This window comes from Dipteris shenzhenensis, chromosome 2 (genome assembly GCF_047967505.1).
Source record: "Dipteris shenzhenensis isolate YYH24624 ecotype China chromosome 2, Dip_SZ_1.0, whole genome shotgun sequence".
In the NCBI taxonomy this organism is placed as follows: domain Eukaryota; kingdom Viridiplantae; phylum Streptophyta; class Polypodiopsida; order Gleicheniales; family Dipteridaceae; genus Dipteris; species Dipteris shenzhenensis.
In genome coordinates, this window is record NC_141597.1 from 36,410,108 (window position 1) to 36,429,171 (window position 19,064).

General features: G+C 43.0%; 1 protein-coding gene across 1 annotated transcript in view; it reads right to left on the reverse strand.

Moving 5' to 3' along the window:
- Window positions 1-19,064, reverse strand: part of LOC147904698 (fructose-bisphosphate aldolase-lysine N-methyltransferase, chloroplastic-like) — a 136,213-nt gene that overhangs the window by 74,268 nt on the left and 42,881 nt on the right. The window contains exon 5 of the mRNA XM_087395221.1: window positions 4,380-4,456. Within this exon, the coding sequence (XP_087251347.1) occupies window positions 4,380-4,456 (77 nt within the window). The remainder of the gene's footprint in view (window positions 1-4,379; window positions 4,457-19,064) is intronic.

The window sequence follows — 19,064 nt, forward strand, 5'->3', positions numbered from 1 at the left end:
TAGGTCTTCTCATGGCTCTCTTTCTCTAGCCAAATTAGATAGATTCTATATAGGTAAGTGGAGCTAGCTAGAGATAGATAGGTTGGTATTCAGCCAAGCTTCATCCTTTTGGACCATGATCCAGTATTTCTGCAAGTTCTGCCTATGTCTAGATTGCAGAACACAGGCTCATTTAGAGTCCCTGACATGGAGTTTGTGCAAATGCTTTAAGATACATGGTTATCAGAGGACACACCAAAGGAGCACGGATGGCTAGCCTAGTTGGAGCGAGCACTAGCGAGAGTTAGTGATGCTTGCCAAGAAAAAGCAAAAGAAGAGAAAGCAAAACACAAAGACAGAGAGAGATCAAATAGGGCTGAGATTGCCAGATTACAAGGCATGGTGTAGAGTTTTTCGGACTCTCTTTTTCTTAGAGGTCAGCTCTCCACAGCACAGAAGAGACCGGAGAAGCTACAGGATAGGAGAGCTCAATCTCGATATTACTCCCTATAGCACGATGATAGATGCTCCAAAGAGATTTTAAGGCAATTGGACAGAGATATTCTTATGACAGCCTACGGAGACTTACAGATGATGCGGGGGTATTGTACACAGATCCTCAGAATCTCATGGAGATCACTTCTGATTTCTATAAAGTCTCTATACACAAGATCCAGTCACCGATGAGATTGCCATTGTGAGAGAGGAGGTTTGGAGTCATGTTCAACAAATGGTCTCGGATAGGATGTGCCACATGCTAGACTATCCACTTACTCTTTATGAGATCATAGATGCATTATGTGAGCTTCCCATGAATAGGTGTCTAGGCGAGGACCATTTGTCTCCGCTCTTTATAAGGAATCTGCGGGATATCATTGGAACTCATCTATTGTCCGCTTTGTTAGAGGCTCTACAACTAGGATCTTTGGGGGAACCCTTGTATACTGGTCGCATTTGTCTCATCCAGAAAGGAGAGACAAGACAGTTCTCAGGAACTTGGGACCCAATACACTTCTTGGGATTGCCTACAAGATTCTAGCAAAGACTGCCTAGAAGATTTTAGCGAAGACTTTGGCTTTATGCCTTATACCTCTATTTCCCAATATCATCAAAGCTATGCATACAGGTTTTGTTTAGGATCGGAGTATTTTGGACGTGTTTACCTTTTGGGAGACTTCACACTAGGATATTGCAGTCTTACATCTCGATTTTGAGAAGGCCTATGACAACGTTGACTAGAGTTTCCTATACAGTATCATGAGGAGGTTGGGTTCTAGTGACAGATGGGTATCATGGGTATCTTCCATTTACTCACTTGGCGGTGGATGGCGTTGTGTGGAGGATTCACATTTCAGTTATCCAAATCTTTCTCAAGGCTGCCCTCTTGCACCATACCTTTTTCTTTTTGTGGTTGAGGCTATGGGTTACTTTATGCAGTCTAACTACCACTGCTTCTTCCATTGACAAGTTTTGCCTCGCATCAAGAGCAAAACTCGCATCAAGAGGACTAATCAATTGGAACAATTCAAAAGGTATTTGGACTAATGCTGAGTAGGATACTCCAAACTAGGGAGTTAACAGAGGCATTGTCAAAGGCAGCTCCACTAGATGTTTGGGATTTCAATTTGGTATAGATGTGTCTCTTGCTCAACATTTTGCTCATGTGTTAGAGAGAGTATACGAAGGAAGCTAGCCTATTGGAGTACAGCTAGGCTTTCTTCGACTAGTAGAGCACTTTTGCTCAACCAGGTGTTGTTGGTGACCATGTGGTATGTAGCTTCTTGCTGGTGTTTTCATGCTAACAGTATCAGATAGGTAAGGAGATTGCTCAAGAATTTCCGGTGGAGTGGCAGGGATGGTTCAGTGGACACCAGAGCCAAACTATCATGGGACACTATCACCCTTCCTATAGCACAGGGAGGTCTTGATCCTCAGCTACAGAGCAAAGCTCTCCTAGTCACGCTTCTAGTGAGAGCAGGGGATCAGCCATGGAGGCAATTTTTGCTACATGGTATTCTTCAGTGTACACCTAGGATAGTTGGTCAATGGCCAAGATGTGTCAGCTAAATTTCCTTGGCAGATCACGAAGACGCATTCAGATTTGGGACTATTTCCGTCCAACACTCATCTGTGTAATTCCATCCACTAGAGAGGAGATAGCGAAGAAGCCCCTTTTCCATAACACCTTGGTGCAATATCAGGGTGTTATCCTTGGCACAGTGAGCACGAATCCAAATTGGCACAATGGCAGCCCAAGGAGTATATACCCAGATGAATCTAGGAACCTTCCCAAACTCATCCTCTAAAAACACAACATAGTGCACTTTCAATCTCATGATAGTCCCTCATAAGATTGAAAACCATAAACTCCATCACGCATAGCAGGGACTGGCTACTATGACATCCCCACTGACGTCATCAGCGCCCAACAGTGGGTATAGACCATAGTATAAAAATATGCTCTCACACATACAAATCCACACACCCACACATACTTGAGCATCCATTTCTACAAAGTCTTCGTACTAAGTTTCTGTCAGCATTCCAGAGGTGAAGAGCATTCCAGAGGTGAAGGGCAAACTCAGCCATGATGAAGGCTAGCACTAAAGGAGAAGGCTAATCATAAAATAGTCCAAAACCTCTTGCTTGTGAAGAACGATTTCATTTTAGTGTCTCCCAAACGAGCATGCCCAAGGAGTATACTAGTATTGGTGGCTGGTTCAAGGGAGGTCAGAAGCTCACAAAGGAGACTATTATGCATTCGTTTGGACATCTCCAACAGGTTTCTGGTGATAATTCTAGGTTTTGGGAGCCATCCCTTAGCAGTGGAGAGAGATTCACACTGAGCCTTATGATAATCCTCAGCCTTATTCAGTTGGGTTGGATGCTTTAGTGAGCTTGGCATATGTTTAGGCATGAGAGTGGGACCAGCACCTTTCTTATATTATTCTGCAAATACTTCGCATGGACTTAAACCCTTTTAAGGACCAGCATGATCTTTACTGGCAGAGGATCAAAGTTACGAGGATACCTGGGGAAGCTATGGTACCTAGACCCCTCGCAAATTGACTATCACAAAGAAGCCTAGATGGAGACTTTGAATATTTCAGGGGAGATCTCTAGCAAAGTTATTCGGTCCAGAGGATTGCTCCCACTGCTTCAGATGCTTTCGCCTTTTTTCATTATTCAATTAGGACCGGATACAGGATTCAGCAGAGAGGTACTCACCATTTACCCATGCCTGCTCAGCACTGGCAAGCACAGGGGATTACTGAGCAGCTCATGTCGAGGTTCTGGACTCACTTTTGGGAGATCAGTAGAAACAAGAAACTTTCATACTCTCTCTGGTTTACCATTCAGAGGGACATTCCAGTGGGCTCATGGTCACAAAAGTCGGGCCAACCTTGTCTTTGTATGAGATGCTAGCTTGCAAAAGAATCCTGCAAGCATTGCTTGGCGAGTTGTCACATTGCCATGATGGTTTGAACCGGAATTCTCAATTTATTATCTTATATACATCCGAGTCTTTCATGATGACCGGGGAGCAGCTCTTTGGGGCAAAGGGTCTAGTGCCGTTGCTTTACACAAGTCACAGGCTAGTGACCATGCTTTCTTCATGCAATGCCATATGAGACATGGTCCTACAGATCTTAGCAACATGGACCCACAGGATTTGTCTTGGATTCCTAGATCCCACTTAGGATACCCTACCTCCTCCATCGGCGGGGTCGGCTTGGTAGGTGGTCTCCAGCATTATATTGTGGCGGATCTAGTGTTCGAGATGTGTACATGTTTTAGGCGGCCATCCATCCAATGCAGCTGCTATACTAGCTTCTATTTGGGCGGATCTTATTTTCACCATCAAGAGTCTATGGGAAAGATGTATTGGGTCCTCTACAAAATGGCACAAGAGGGATTGATCTCATTCATGAGGACCTGGGATTGCTCTCAATTTTTCCATTTGACACCACTTGGGATATTGTGGCGCTATAGACCACCCACTTAGCTTTTCTGTCATATTGTAGAGGCCAGGGATAGACTTTTTACTCTTTACCTCTTGTATAATCCGTTTTGAATGGAAAAAATTACTGCATTTTGTATTAAAAGGCTTATTTTCTCACCTTTTCTTAACCGGTCAACCAGCAGACAGCACTTAAAAGCTGTAGGCAAATTCTGAAGTCTCTGATACAAAACAGATCTAGTTCTTCCATGTTACTGAGCAATATGTAAGGAAAGGTGGACATGCAGTATACAAAGGTACAAATCTACAAGCGCATGCCTATACATGTTTTTCTGCATATGCTGATGCGAGCCCTTAACCATTACCAGAAATTTTCATCACATGTATAATTCGCTTTGCTGACTCTGATCAACAGAGATAGAGCTTTTATTGCTATCACCTTCAACTGAGCCCCACATGTTTCCATGATGTCAGCAAATTCTTCTTCTAAAAAGAGACTGCGCTGCCTGACCTCCTCTGCAAAATGGAAATATAAACAGCTTATAAAATGATGCATCAATGACCAGAAAAACACAGCTGAATGTATGCATGGCTATGCATATGCACCCATACATAAAGAAACCCTCTTTTGGCATATGGAAACACAGATTTTCCCTGACTAAATTCATTGCTGCACATCTGCTAAAAAACTTTCATTGGATTGGCAATGATTATAGCTTGTATGGACTTACCTATTTGTTATTATGTGATATTTCTTTGATTACACAGCTAATCATGGAGAGTCAATCCCGCTGGGATCTTAGCATGGATCCATCACACCGTCCATATTGGGAGTCCTTTCATGTCTCACCTATTTTTGCCGCCGCTTTTGCATATGCTTGAGGCAGATCTCTTGATTCACTTGGCGCCTAAGAATTGGTCTATTGTGTCATGACTGGCCGCTATCACGTATTCCAGCTCAATGTCAGCAATGCCAGTAAGATGCAGAGACATAGGAGCTATTCCCTTTATCATAAGTGGAGGCCATGGTATACCTTACTCAAGCAGATCCAGCCCTTGCCTTGGAAGAGCCAGCAATCGCTATTACTAGAACATCTTACAGAGGGTATGTTTTTGTCTTGTGCGAGGAATAGAAATCCTCAACTTCTATTGTCGATAATACGGTGAACAAACAAAAATAAGAGATGATTGGGAGTCTAGAACCTTGGCATGTTTGGAAGGCTCATCCTTCAAATGTTGAGAGGAGAAGTCCGACATCTAACACACACTTCTGTGGACCTCATCTGCATTGTTTGTGGTATTTAAAACCAATAAAGGAGAGTCCGGAGCGCTCCAAGGTTGACAAGACTATTTTGTCAGAGGTTGGACTTTCGTCTTCATATTCTCTAGCGCAAAGCAAGGCATCACATGGCATGATGCTAGTAGCCAATCAACAAATTCCTTGCATTGTTCTTTCCTTTCGCACTGCTTTCACAAGTTCTTGTGACCACTATATTTGCAATCATGGAAAGACTTTTTACTTAGGTCGCCACAGCTTATGGCCTAAATAACCTCCACCTCAATAGAAGGGTCTTGTTTCTAGGAAAAGCAGCAAGGGTACATGAAAGAGAGAGGTCTTGTTTCATAGCCAGGGAAAACAAGGGAGGATAGAACTTCATCTATGGCCAGAGAACCCCTTCAGCCACCAGGACCAGCCAAGAGACATCTCTTGAAGTAGAAAGGGAAGGGGAGAGAATCGAGGAAAAAGTTTGGTTGAAACAGGCATGGTGACAAAATGACCAATTGTTTGGAACGGTATGGAGGATAAATCAGCCAATGGGTGAAACTCCAAGAAGGAAAGCAAGGAAGCAAGTAGGATTTCATAAGGAGCACAGCAAAACAGATCATTTGGGCACACTTACAGGTGCTCATGGGGAAAGCGAAATGCAAGGAGAGGGGTTGTACTACTGTTTCTGAACTTCAACAAGGCAGCCTTGACACAATGCCTAGATGTAGCCTGTCATCTCCTATGCAGGAAACCAAGTTGAAGCACTTAATATTCACCATGGAATTGATGTTCCATCTAGGCACAAATGGCATACATTGTGGAAAAGAGAATCCAGTCCGGGTGTCACCAATACTGTGTTTTTATAGTGTGTTTTTATAGTGTTTTTATAGAACACCAGAACATCAGCTTAAATTTCGTGTTGGCACCTGAAGAAACACCTATTTGGTAGTATCATGACCACTTCTACTATATGGGGTTTAGCTTGGCGGGGCAAGCATTTAAATGAATGCATAGAATCAGCTACGGAAGGTCTAGAAGTATTTCTGAGCCAGCTTTCAAGAAGTCAAAGAGACGATGCCCTGATCAATCCTTCTTTTAGAAAAAGGGAGTATGACCATAGAACTGTTGGGAATGGAGAGGGTTCTCAGTTACATATTTACACAAACAATGGCCAAAGAAAAATCTTACACGGGCACCCATTGGACAAAGTTTTGCCATTACAATGCAGCACATCAATGGTGTTCCAGGCTGGTTTCCTCACAGCTAGAGGTTTTAAGACGCAACCCTAATTCCTAAAACTAATTCCTTGTCAGATAAAGAGAGCAGCCAAGTCCCTGCAAATGGGATTCCCAGCACCTAAGGTCCAAGCCAAGGTGATGGCACGTAGGACAAGTCCAAAAGAGCAATTGTGCCTACTTTGTGATAGAAGGTTGTAGAGACAAAGCAAGATGCTCTTCTAGAGTGTCTGATTTATTCGTGAGTGCTGAATAGATTTGACTCAACCACTCAAGACATGACACTAAATTCCTGCTCTCAGAAAGGGAACACACCAATGCCATGGGCACATATGTCATGAAGGACCAAAAGGGGGCTTATTTAGTGTTATCCTAGTGGAAGTTAGAGGGAAATGTGGAGGGACTATAAAAGTTCACATCCAACTTTCATTTTAGTACCTTTTGATGTCAGTAACCCTATCTATTCTCCCTCCCTCCTCCTACCTGCTCTCTCTCTCTCTCTCTCTCTCTCTCTCTCTCTCTCTCTCTGCCCTGCTCCCTCCCCGCCCTGCAAGCCTCCCTCCCTGCCCTCCCAGACCCATCCATCCGCATCCTGCTGGCACCCTTGCTGCTGTGTGCTCTCTGTGAGCCTTGGCGCCGTCAAGCCCCCATTGCTGCTGTGCCATCGCCAGAGGTCCCCCTCATGGGCTGCACCATTTTCACAGCCCCCCCCCGGGTTCTTGCGTCACCGAGCGGCAGCTGACCGCCCCTCTGCACGACCCTCCTGCTCAGCAGCACCGACTGGAGCTCTCCAGTGTTCACCTCTAGGATGCTGCTGCTGTGCCGCGTGCTGTGCGCCAGGCTGCGCGACAGCTTTGGGCAGCTCTAGGCCCCCCGCAGCAGCCTATAGCTTTAGGCCAAGCTAGGCTGCTGATTGCAGCCCCCAGGCCCCGCCTAGGGACCCAACGGAACACCAAGACCACCTTGGGCCCCGCGTGGTGACGGGCCTCACTGTTGATCCATAATGCTCTCGTCTCCTCGAGCTCCTCCCCCTCGATCTCATCTGGTGTTGGCTAGGATGTGTAAAAATCAGTGACATGTGTCTGTGCTCGGTCTAGCTCAGTGTCTTGAGGCATCGACTGTAGCTGATCTCTGGCTTTCCGCACAAGGGAATCTCTGTGTCTCCACATCTCAATTAGGTACAGCCCAATGCAAACCTGGTCGGGGAAATGTATGAGTCGAGTGAGTGGTCCGAAACCAAACCCCTCCTGAAAGAGACAGTGGTATTGCCCTCAAATCTCATAGTAGACTAGGCAAACACATGGAAAATGCTCCTCTGTCTCGACCTCCCCCATCGTGCATAAGTTGTAGACCCGTTGATCTCTAGGAATGTCGGCCGCTCTCCCAACCTCAATCCGCAATTGGTGGGACGAGACTTGTATCTATCTGATAGCAATCTGCAAGGCGTGTGAGACTCTCCTATCCTCCAGGTACTGGGGCCTGACGATGAGTCCATGCTCCAATATCCTCAGAAAGTGGTCATGATAGAACTAGGTCTTGACGGGGAACTCCTGATACCCTCCCCAAGCCGGAGATGTGTGAAGCTAGAGAAGTTCTAACCATATGATACGGTTAATCTCATCATGTGGAAGCAGCTCCGATGGTGCATCCATGCCAACGTTCCATTGAACTATGAGCCTGGCTGTAAATAGAGGCATCAAAAGGTTCACTAGCATCATGAATGGACAACTTAAGCCCCGGCTCCATAGGAGTAGAGATGGGCTTGCAATTCTGAAATCTGGACCATTCTAGGAGCTTACCAATATACTCGGATTGCAACAACCTAATACCTCTATCATTTTGTATAAACTAGATGCCCAAATAGTAGTGAAGCAACCCCAAATCTGACCTCTCAAACATCTGCCATAATTCAGCCTTAAATCTGCAATTTTTGCAGCATTAGTACCAGCGAGCAGCATGTCATTGACGTAGAGAACAACAATGAGCAAATCCCTCCCTTCCTTCTTGACATAGAGGGTACTCTCATGAGGATTGTTCTGCATTCCCTGGCTAGTCAAAAAGGCATCTATCTTGTGAAAAAAACCAGACTTTTCGAGAATGCAAATGTGTGCAATGCATGCAGAATTTGAATGCCAATTAGCCCTCCAATGGGGAAGAGCGCCCTCGTGAGAGTACTTGTTTCTATTTCGACCTACATGCAAGGTGGGAGAGAGATGGCAGATGAATACAATGTGGTAGAGAGAATGCTACATGAGATTCACAATGAAAGGGTGATACCCTTTCATTAATGTCCCTTCAGATCACTCAAGTTCCATCTTCCCATTTACACCTACCATTCAATGCACTCTAATGCACCCTTTCCCTTTGCTATTGCCCCTCGGACCTAGACATGTGTGTGCACATCTTTATTACTAATCACTGGCCAATGTTACATAGTTTTGGCGGTACTATTTACACCACTATTTACACCGCTTAATCGATCATAAATACAAACATATAACTGCACCATCAAATTGGCGCCTAACAATAATAAGGTTCTAATGACTATAAATTAACTAAATAATCATTTTTCTTGTCATGACACTCCTTCCTGCTTGAATGAGCAGAAGTCCTCTTTTGGATTATTGCTCGTCTCTTCCTCTTACGTGCACTTTCTCTTGTTACTTCTGCAATTGCATCGCCTCTTTATAATCTGCGAGTATCTGTGGAAAATTTGTAGTGAACTCTTCTTCCATCCATTGTGCATCACTAGCTGGCTGGTTTTTAAACTTCAGTAAATACATCTCTCTTCTTTCCACGAGTACTCTTCTCATTATGGTACACGATCTGTTCCAGAGTAAGAACTTCAGTCCCATCTTCAAGTTCAGGTTCTTCTTGATGCTGAGTATCCAAAAACGCAGAAGTATTGCCATGGCATCTCTTCAAATTGCTCACATGAAAGATATTCTTCATACGCCAGTGCGCCGGTAATTTCAGCTCATACGCTCTAGATCCTTCTTCTGGATATAAAGCTGCTGAAATCTGAAATGGACCATAAAACTTCGGTGCTAACTTGACATGTTTTGTACTTTCTCTCACTGACTTGATTCTTCTTTTATCAATCTTCAATAAAACCCAATCATCCTCCTTGTAATAAACTTCTTTTCTTTTTTTATTGGCTGCCTTGGATTGTTGAACCTGGGCCTTCTTAATATGTTCTTTTACCTGCTCAATAACCTGTGACATATCCTCAACAAACTGGCCAGCAGGAAAAATTCGCTCCCCCAAGTGTGTTATTGGAGTGGGTAAACATTGCCCATAGATGATTTCAAATGGGGCTTTCTTGGTGGAAGTATGTACAGTGTTATTATAAGCAAACTCTAATCATGGGTAAGAACTCTGGCCACCTTCTAGGTTGGTCATGGACATAAGCTCAAAGTAAAGTAATTATGGTTTAATTGGCATTCTCACTTTGTCCATCTCCTTGGAATGGAAGGCTGTAGTAAATTTCAGTTTGCTTCCAAGATTCTCTAATAGGGCTGTCCAAAAGTTGCTAATGAAACGTCCATCATTATCGGATACAATAGATTTTGGTAACCCATGTAACCTAAAGATTTCCCTAATGAATAACCTTGCTGTTTCAAGAGCAAACAACTCCTTTTTACAAGGAATAAAATGAGCGTGTTTACTCAACGTATCTATTGTGAGTAGGAAAGGGAGAGAGAGCAGAGAGTGTGAGCAGGAGAGCAAGAGAGTAGGAGAGTGAGAGCTGAAAGCAATAGTTGCAATAGAAGAGTGTGATACAACTGAAGAGTAGGATAGGTTTTGTCTAAGTGACAAAACCTTATCCTTCACTAACCGTAGTTAGTGAACTAACTGTGGTTAGGAAAAAAAACCTCTAAAATGAGGGAAAAGTGCCCCTAACCTACTTATTACATTACATTGGTCACTACTAAATTATAACAATAATTCTAACACCCCCCTGCAGTGCCAATGTGATGTACAAGGAAATGATCAATCACCAAAAGGAGATAAGTTTAGGGCACTGCAAAATGCCTCAAACTTTTCACGTGGAAGTGCTTTGGTGAAAATGTTTGCAACATTGTCATGTGTTGACACATAGATCATACTGATCTCTCCTACATGCAACTTCTCTCTGACGTAGTGATAGTGAACCTCATTGTGCTTCATGAGAGCATGAAACACACGATTCTTTGCCACTGCAATAGCACTCTGACTATCAGTGAGAATTGGAGAAGGACGCTTCAATGAAAGATGAAGATCAGCAAATAAACGACGCAGCCAAACACATTCAGCTGTCGCTGTGAAAGCTGCCCTGTACTCAGCTTCACATGAGGAGGTAGCCACTGTAGACTGTTTCTTGCTCAACCAAGAAATACAATCTTTGCCCAAAAAGAAACAATTGCCACTTGTGGACTACCTAGTGTCATAGTCTCCAGCGCAATCTGAGTCACTGTAAGCATGCATCTACAAGTCACCCCCCCTGGGAAACATCAAGCCAAAAGACTTTGTATCTTGCAAGTAACGGAAGATACGTTTTACAGCCTGCCAATGCATAGTCTTTGGGCTGTGCATATACCTGCTCACCTGAGAAACTGCAAACTGAATATCAGGTCGTGTATTGCAAAGATAAATGAGGCATCCAACAGCCTAACTATAGAGTGTGACATCAATTGATTCACCTGCATCATGCATTGTAAGCTTCAGCCCCGGCTCCATGGGAGTAGCTATGGGCTTACAATCCTGCATGTTGAATCTGTCCAAGAGTTTCTGCACATACTTGAATTGAGACATAACGATACCACTTTTCTCTTGAGTGAACTGGATCCCCAAATAAAAGTGTAGCAGCCCCAAATCTGACATGTCAAAAGTGGTCTGCAATTCAGCTTTAAAATCTGCAATATTATCCTCATTTGACCCTGTGAGCAGTAAGTCATCTACATAAAGAATGATGACTAAAATATCCCCCCCATCCTTCTTGATGTAGAGGGTGCTCTCAATTGGACTATTGTGCAGTCCCTTGCTAATCAGAAAGGCATGAATTTTGGCATACCATGCACGTGGGGCTTGTTTCAGCCCATACAAAGCTTTATTCAGCTTGCATACCTGAAGTGCATTTCCTGAAATTTCAAAGCCCGGAGGTTGTTTGACATAAACCTCTTCCAACAAGTCTCCATTAAGGAAAGCTATTTTAATGTCCAACTGATGAACATTCTATTCAAAATTTGCAGCCATGGCTATAACTGACCTAATGGTTGTCATCCTGGATGTAGGAGCTCATAGTCTATGCCCTTTTTCTGAGCATATCCTTTTGCAACCAGCCTTGCCTTGTACCAATCAATGAACCCATCTGGCTTTCTTTTGACTTTGAAAACCCACCGTGTACCTATGGCATGTTTACCTGGTGGCAAATCCACAACTTCCCATGTCTGATTTTTCTGAATGGACTGCAATTCATCGTGCATGGCATTCATCCAATGCACATTATCATGTGCTTCTTCAAATGTCTCAGGTTCCTCCTCATCAAGAAGAGTACCTGTATAAGCTGATTCAACTGCAAGAGCTCCCCCCCCATGCCTTACTGCACTCCGAGTTCTGCCAAGTAATGGAGCATCAATTTTACTCTCCCTGAGAGTTTGTAATAGCCAATTTGAAACTGTTTTTATATCTGCAATTTCTTGCTGAACAACCTCTTCCACTGCTTGTGGAGGTGGTAAGATATCCTGTGGCTGAATTGAAGCATGTGGAGGTATCTGTAAATCAGGGGAACCCAAGGCAATGGGTAGTAATCCCTCAAAGACATCATCGGAAGAAGTAGGCATATCAAATTCAGCTTGAGTGTGAGCTGAATTTTCTGAAAATATAACATCTCTACTGATAATAATCTTGCGTGTGACAGGATTGTAGAGACGGTAGCCCATGCTCTCTGCACTGTACCCAACAAAAATACATTTGATTGCCTTATCAGACAACTTATGCCAAAACTCAACAAGCACATGAGCATATGCAAGGCATCCAAAAACACCAAAATGATCAACAGAAGGCTTTCTCCCTTGCCAAACTTCATAGGGAGTCTTGGTCTTCAAAGCTTTTGTGGGAGCCCAATTCAAAACATAATTGGCACACATGAGACCTTCAAGCCAAAATTGGTGAGGCAATTTTTTGCTTTTTAGCATGCATCTATCCATCTCCATAAGAGTATGATTTTTCCTCTCAGCTTTGCCATTTTGCTGAGAGGTTAGCCTCACTGTAAGCTAATGTGCAATGCCCTTGTCTTTCAAAAATGCATCAAAATCTGTAGACAAACACTCCCCTCCTCTATTTGTGCGTAATGTCTGTATCTTGAGTCCTGATTCATTCTCAACCATGGCTGCAAAGTGTTTGAAAACCATAAACACTTCTGATTTGCGTTTTAGCCCATAAACCCAAGTGTAGTTGAAGTAGTCGTCTATAAAAGTGACAAAGTAAAGATGACCACCCAATGATGGAGTCCTCATGGGACCACAGACATCACTACGAATAAGCTGTAATTTTCGAAAAGCTTTTACTGATCCATCCTTCTTGAAAGGAAATCTGTGCATTTTACCAAGAATGCACCCTTCACAGGCATGTGGAGGAGGTGTTTTAAGAGGAGGCAATGCATCAACCATAGCATGTTTTTGAAGTGTCATCAAGCTGCCATAATGCATCTGTCCATATCTGGCATGCCATAACTCAACATTCTGCATAGCAGCAATAGGAGTGGAAACTGCAAGAGCATGTGCTGGTCTTTTCTCATACATGTCAAGCTGAAAAAGACCACGTAACAAAGTACCAGACAATCTCAAGGCATAGTCATTCTCTCTGTCATGGACTGCACAATTGTCATCTTCAAAAATGACCTGAAATCCAGCTCTGTTAAGAGTGGACACTGAAAGTAGATTTTTTGTGATACCAGGCACATACAAGACATCAGAAATTTTGAATGTTGAGGCATCAATGGCTGTAAGTTCAACTTCTCCTGTACCACGAACTGAATAGGAGGAGTTGTTGGCACATGTGACCTTTTTACCAACGGGAGGTGGATGCACAGATGTGAAAAGACACTTCCTGGAAGTGATATGCTTTGAGGCACCGCTATCAAAATACCATGTATTTAGTGTCTCATTGACACTGAAAGCTGATGCATCCTTGGAAGAATCATAACTGCATGTCAGAAAAGCATAAGAGTCATCATTACAAGTGGCTGTAATATCCAGAGCAGCCAACTGAGAGTCTGAAATGCAAGATAAGAAGGCATAGTCGTGTTCCACAAAGTTGGTTGTAGCTTGCTCATTGTCAGATGCATGAGGAGCTGAATCTGAAACAGCCATACCGGAGCTGTTTTTCTTTTCTTTTGCAAGCCTCTTCTTGCATTCTCCAATGTAATGACCTAGCTTTTTGCAGTAATGACATATACCCTTCTTCTTGGGCTTACCTGCATCACCCTTAGCCTTTTGAGAAGGCTGTCCTGAACCACTGGAAGGCTGATTTGCTGATGTCTTTGCTTGTCCCTTTCCTTTAGGCTTGAATTTTGAAAGCATGGCATGTTCACCTGCTCGTGAAGCCATGTTTTTCCTGGTCTGCTCCTATCAACTCGTGAAAATTGAGAGGATTTGTACCCCCCTTCAATGACAGCGAGGTATGAAAGCTGAGATAAGACTCAGGAAGAGAATTCAGAGTAGTGGTAATCATCTCTGAATCAGGAATGATCTCATCAATATTCAGCAATTGCTCTCGTAAATCCTGTAGCTTTGTGAGGTGCACTGACATGGAGTCACCCTCTTCCATATGTGTATGAGACAATTCTCTTTTCAAAAAAGACACCCTGGCATCATTCCGAGCTGCATACATGCTCTCCAAAATATCTCATGCTGCCTTTGAGGTCTTACATGACCAGATATGCGAAATGATGAATCTTTTCACTAAAAGAGAAATACACGACAAAGCTAAAGCATCACGTGAATCCTCTCTCTTTTGCTCTAGAGTGGTAGGTATAGCTGCACCAATAACTTGTCCTGCAGCTGTACCCTGTGCACGACCTCTACCTCCTCCTTGCTGGGGAGGGGTATCAGGTGCCACATTTGCTGGCCGGATCTCATCCCCATTTACATAGTCCCACAAATTACGGGAAATCAGAATGTTGCGTACCATAAAACTCCAGAGGGAGTAGTTGGTACCATCCAGCTTATCCTCTTGTGAGAGACCACTGAACTGGAAATCATTCTGATTTTACTGGGCCATGTCTGAGAAAGAAAATACAGCAAATGCAAATCTGAATTCCCTTCCTGGGAATGGAGTGCACAATTCCCAAAAAAAAAAAAAACAGCCAAACACTGGCTGAAAAAGCAACTCAAATCTCTGTAATGTCTCTGTCAGAAATCTACCAAAGCATCCAATCTCTCCCAAAAACACAAAAGCCCCAATTTGTGGCTTGAAATTGCAACCAGAAAGGGGCAAATGGTTTAAAAACCCCAAATGTTGCACAAATTGCACTCTGCCTGCAAAAGCCCCAAATTTCACAGCAAAATTGCAGTGTGATTGCAAAAGCCCCAAAATTTTGCAATTCTTTGCAACAAATGCAAAGTCTGTCCCCAAATACGGAATGCCCCAAATTCTTGCAAGATCTTAGCCAAACAATGGCTCTCGGCGCAAATGCCTATCACGAAACACCTTCCAGAGTCCACCTACAAAAAAAAAATCTGCAGAAAGTACGGTAGAGTCCACCTACAAAAAAAAAATCTGCAGAAAGTACGGCCTCTTCAGATTGTACGGAACTGACAGTACGAAACTGTCAGTACGAAGTCCGTACAATGTATGGACTGTACAAATTCATGTACGGATTTCTATATGGATGTACGGAGTGTGTACAGCTCTTTGTACGGATCTTGTTGTACAGGTGTACGGTTGCTGTACGGAACAGTCAACACAGATCTGTACGGCGGCTGTACGAGCCAAGTACGGCAAATGTACGACGGTACGTTGTACGATTGTATGACGGAACTGTACGACAGTACGGCAACGGCCTGACGTAGATGTAAGAGTGCTTGAGCTCCATGAGCTTGTACGGACCTGACGGCAAGAGCTGTACGATGCAGGAGCTGGTACGGCGCAGGAGCTGAGTACGACGGTGCAAGAGCTGAGTCCGTACAGATTGTACGAAGGACTGTACGGACGATGGGCTGTACGGACGAAAGCTACAAGCAGGTACGGACGGGCAGGGAGCTTTGAGCAGGGAGAGCTTGCAGGCAAGGAGCAGGGAGCAAGGTCTTTCTGCTCTGATACCAAATGTGAGTAGGAAAGGGAGAGAGAGCAGAGTGTGTGAGCAAGAGAGCAAGAGAGTAGGAGAGTGAGAGCTAAAAGCAATAGTTGCAATAGAAGAGTGTGATACAACTGAAGAGTGGGATAGGTTTTGTCTAAGTGACAAAACCTTATCCGTCACTAACTGTAGTTAGTGAACTAACTGTGGTTAGGGGGAAAAACCTCTAAAATGAGGGAAAAGTGCCCCTAACCTACTTATTACATTACATTGGTCACTGCTAAATTATAACAATAACTCTAACATCTATAACAGTGAAAATCTGCTCAAACTGACCAACCTTGGGAAAACCTGACACAAAATCCATTGTAATGTGTTCCCACCTTTCCGAGGGAATAGGCAAAGGCTGCAAAAGACCAGCAATCTTACTTGTGTCAGATTTAATGCGCTGACGTACCTTGGGGAAACCTGACACAAAATCCATTGTAATGTGTTCCCACCTTTCCGAGGGGATAGGCAAAGACTGCAAAAGACCAGCAGTCTTACTTGTGTCAAATTTAATGCGCTAACATACGTCACATTGTTGAACAAAGGTCGAAACTTCTTTGCGAAGTTTAGGCCAATGGAAGTACCTCTCAATATTATCAATGGTCCCTCTAATGCCTCTATGTCCAAAATATGGACTCGCATGTAACTCACTCATGACTAGATACCGAAATGTTTTGGGTACACATATGGCACGTCCCAAAAATAAGTATCCATCCACGATGGAATAAGCCTCTAAACCCCCGACCTCATTACACTGAATCTTCCCATAAATGTGCGCGAAGTCCTCATCTAAAGGATAAGCTTCAACCATTGCTCCTAATGATTTCTCCTTAATCACAGAAATGTGATTAACTTGGGGCCGTCTACTTTCCTGGCTGATATTCAATATTTGGTTGCCCAAAGGATTGAATATATTCAGCCCATTTGATTTGCCTTGAAGAAACAATGGGTTGAGAAAACAACTGCTTGATACTTTGATGGTCAGTCTCAATCATAGTCACATGAAAACCCGTTTCGTCCTCTTCGAAACCTCGAAACGCGAAACAGACGAAACGCTCTCAACGAAACCTTTGTTTCGCCCAAATCAAAATAAACGTTTTTGCCCCGTTTTTTCTAGAATCCAAGGTGTTTATGTTTTGAATTTCCTTTTAGTATCTTGACTTTATATTTCTCTTTGTTCACTCTAACTTAAATATAACATATCTTTTTGTACCTATAAGGGTATATATTAAGTATCAATTCGAAACCTATCCGTTTCGTCTGACAACACAAAACGAAACGAAACAAAACCTGTCGAAACAGCGAAACGACGAAACAGATGAAACGTTTCTTGTGACTATAGTCTTAATCTTGAAAGCAGAACCATATAAATAATGCTTCCATAACTTTAAAGCATGAATGACTGCTAGTAACTCCTTCTCATACGTGATATATTTAAATTCAGCCCCTTGAAGTTTTCTACTCTCATAAGCAATGGGATGCCCACTGCCCCAATCGAGGTACCACTCGCATCCATACATACAACAAAGATCTCTTTGTCCATGTTTGCAAGTGTTGACACTGTGCAGTGACCAATGTTCTCTTAAGCTCCTCAAAAGCTACTTGGTGAACCTCTCCCCACTCATAAAAGGAATGCTTCTTCAACAAATCTGTTAGTGGAGAAGCAAGACGTGCAAAATTCTTAATGAATCTGCGTTAATAACTACACATCCCTAGGAAGGATCTCAGCTCATGTATATTTTTGGATATTGATCATTCAACTATGGCCTTGACCTTTTTAGGGTCAACCCGAATTCCCTCAGCAGAGACAATGTGTCCCAAATACTCTATTTCTGTCTTGAAGAACTCACTCTACTTGGTATTTAGGAACAATCTATCCTTCCTTAGGAGCTCCATCACCTTAGCAAGGTGATCCTTATGCTCTTCCTCATTTTGGTTGAAAACTAAAATGTCGTAAAAGAAGACTATGACAAATTTTCCCAAGTAGGGTCACAAAACCCTTCTCATCAGCCTACTAAAAGTGGCTGGAGCATTAGTTAGGCCAAAAGGCATGACCAAAAACTCATAATGTCCTCTGAGAGTGCGAAAAGCAGTCTTATGTTCATCCCCAGCTTTCATACGAAGTTAATGATAACCAGATTTCAAATCCAATTTGCTAAAAACTTTAGCACCTTTAAGCATATCCAATAAATCATCCACTCTTGGAATCGGATACCGGTTCTTAATCATAAGTTTATTCAAAGCACGGTAATCTATACACATACGATATGATCCATCCTTCTTCTTGACCAATAATACAGGTGCTCCAAATGGAGAACTGCTTGGTCGAATCAGGCCTTTTTACAATAGATCTTCAATTTGTTTTTCTACCTCCTCCATTTCTATCCTGTTCATCCTGTATGGGACTCTACATGGAAGAGAAGCTTTTGGCTCTAAGTCTATGGCATGATCATCTTCTCTCTCCATAGGAAATTCGACTGAGTCATCTCTTGAAAATCGATCCTCATAAGCTCTAATAAGGAACTCATTTCTCTTCCGAACTTCTTTTGAGATACGAAGATCTTGTGAATCTCGTACATACACAAGATTACAATCTACCCCTCTTTTTACCAATCTTTTCGCTTGGGTAGGAGTAATCAATGGAATTGTATACACGTCTCGATCCCCTACGACCCTTATGTTTTCATCCTTATGTACAAAGCAACAATGATGAGTATGAGGATGAATAGCACGGTTAAAATCATACCGCCATGGTTTACCTAGAATCATGTCAACGTCTTGTAAAGGAGCTACTAGAAAATCCCTTCCATCTCTATATTTTTGTTTACGAAAATAAATATTCCGTACTATGGATGTGTCTTCTTCATTGTGTCCCCTAAAAGCTCCTAAGAGCGACATGTTTTTTATAGGTTCTGGTTTAAGATGGAGTGATTTTACCAATCTATCACTCACTAAGTCATAATTACATCCATCGTCTAGGAGAACCACTATTCTCTGTCCATTCACGAATCCATACACCTTAAAAAGATCATGAGACCCAAAGGTATTGGCTAAATGGACAGCATCGCTCAATAGTCATGGTAGATTTCGAGGGTGACAAGGTAGAAGCCTCACCCTCCTGCTTGGATGCCTTGGCTTTCCCTTTTACTGAATTCGTCTTGCCAATCTTAGCCAAGAGAACGGGACACTTATGCCATACATGCCCTCGCTTATGTTTCTTACACCCGAAACATTTTCCTTCCTTAATCAACTTCCTCTTCTCTTCGTCCGTCGTAGAAGGAAATGGCACCCATCCAG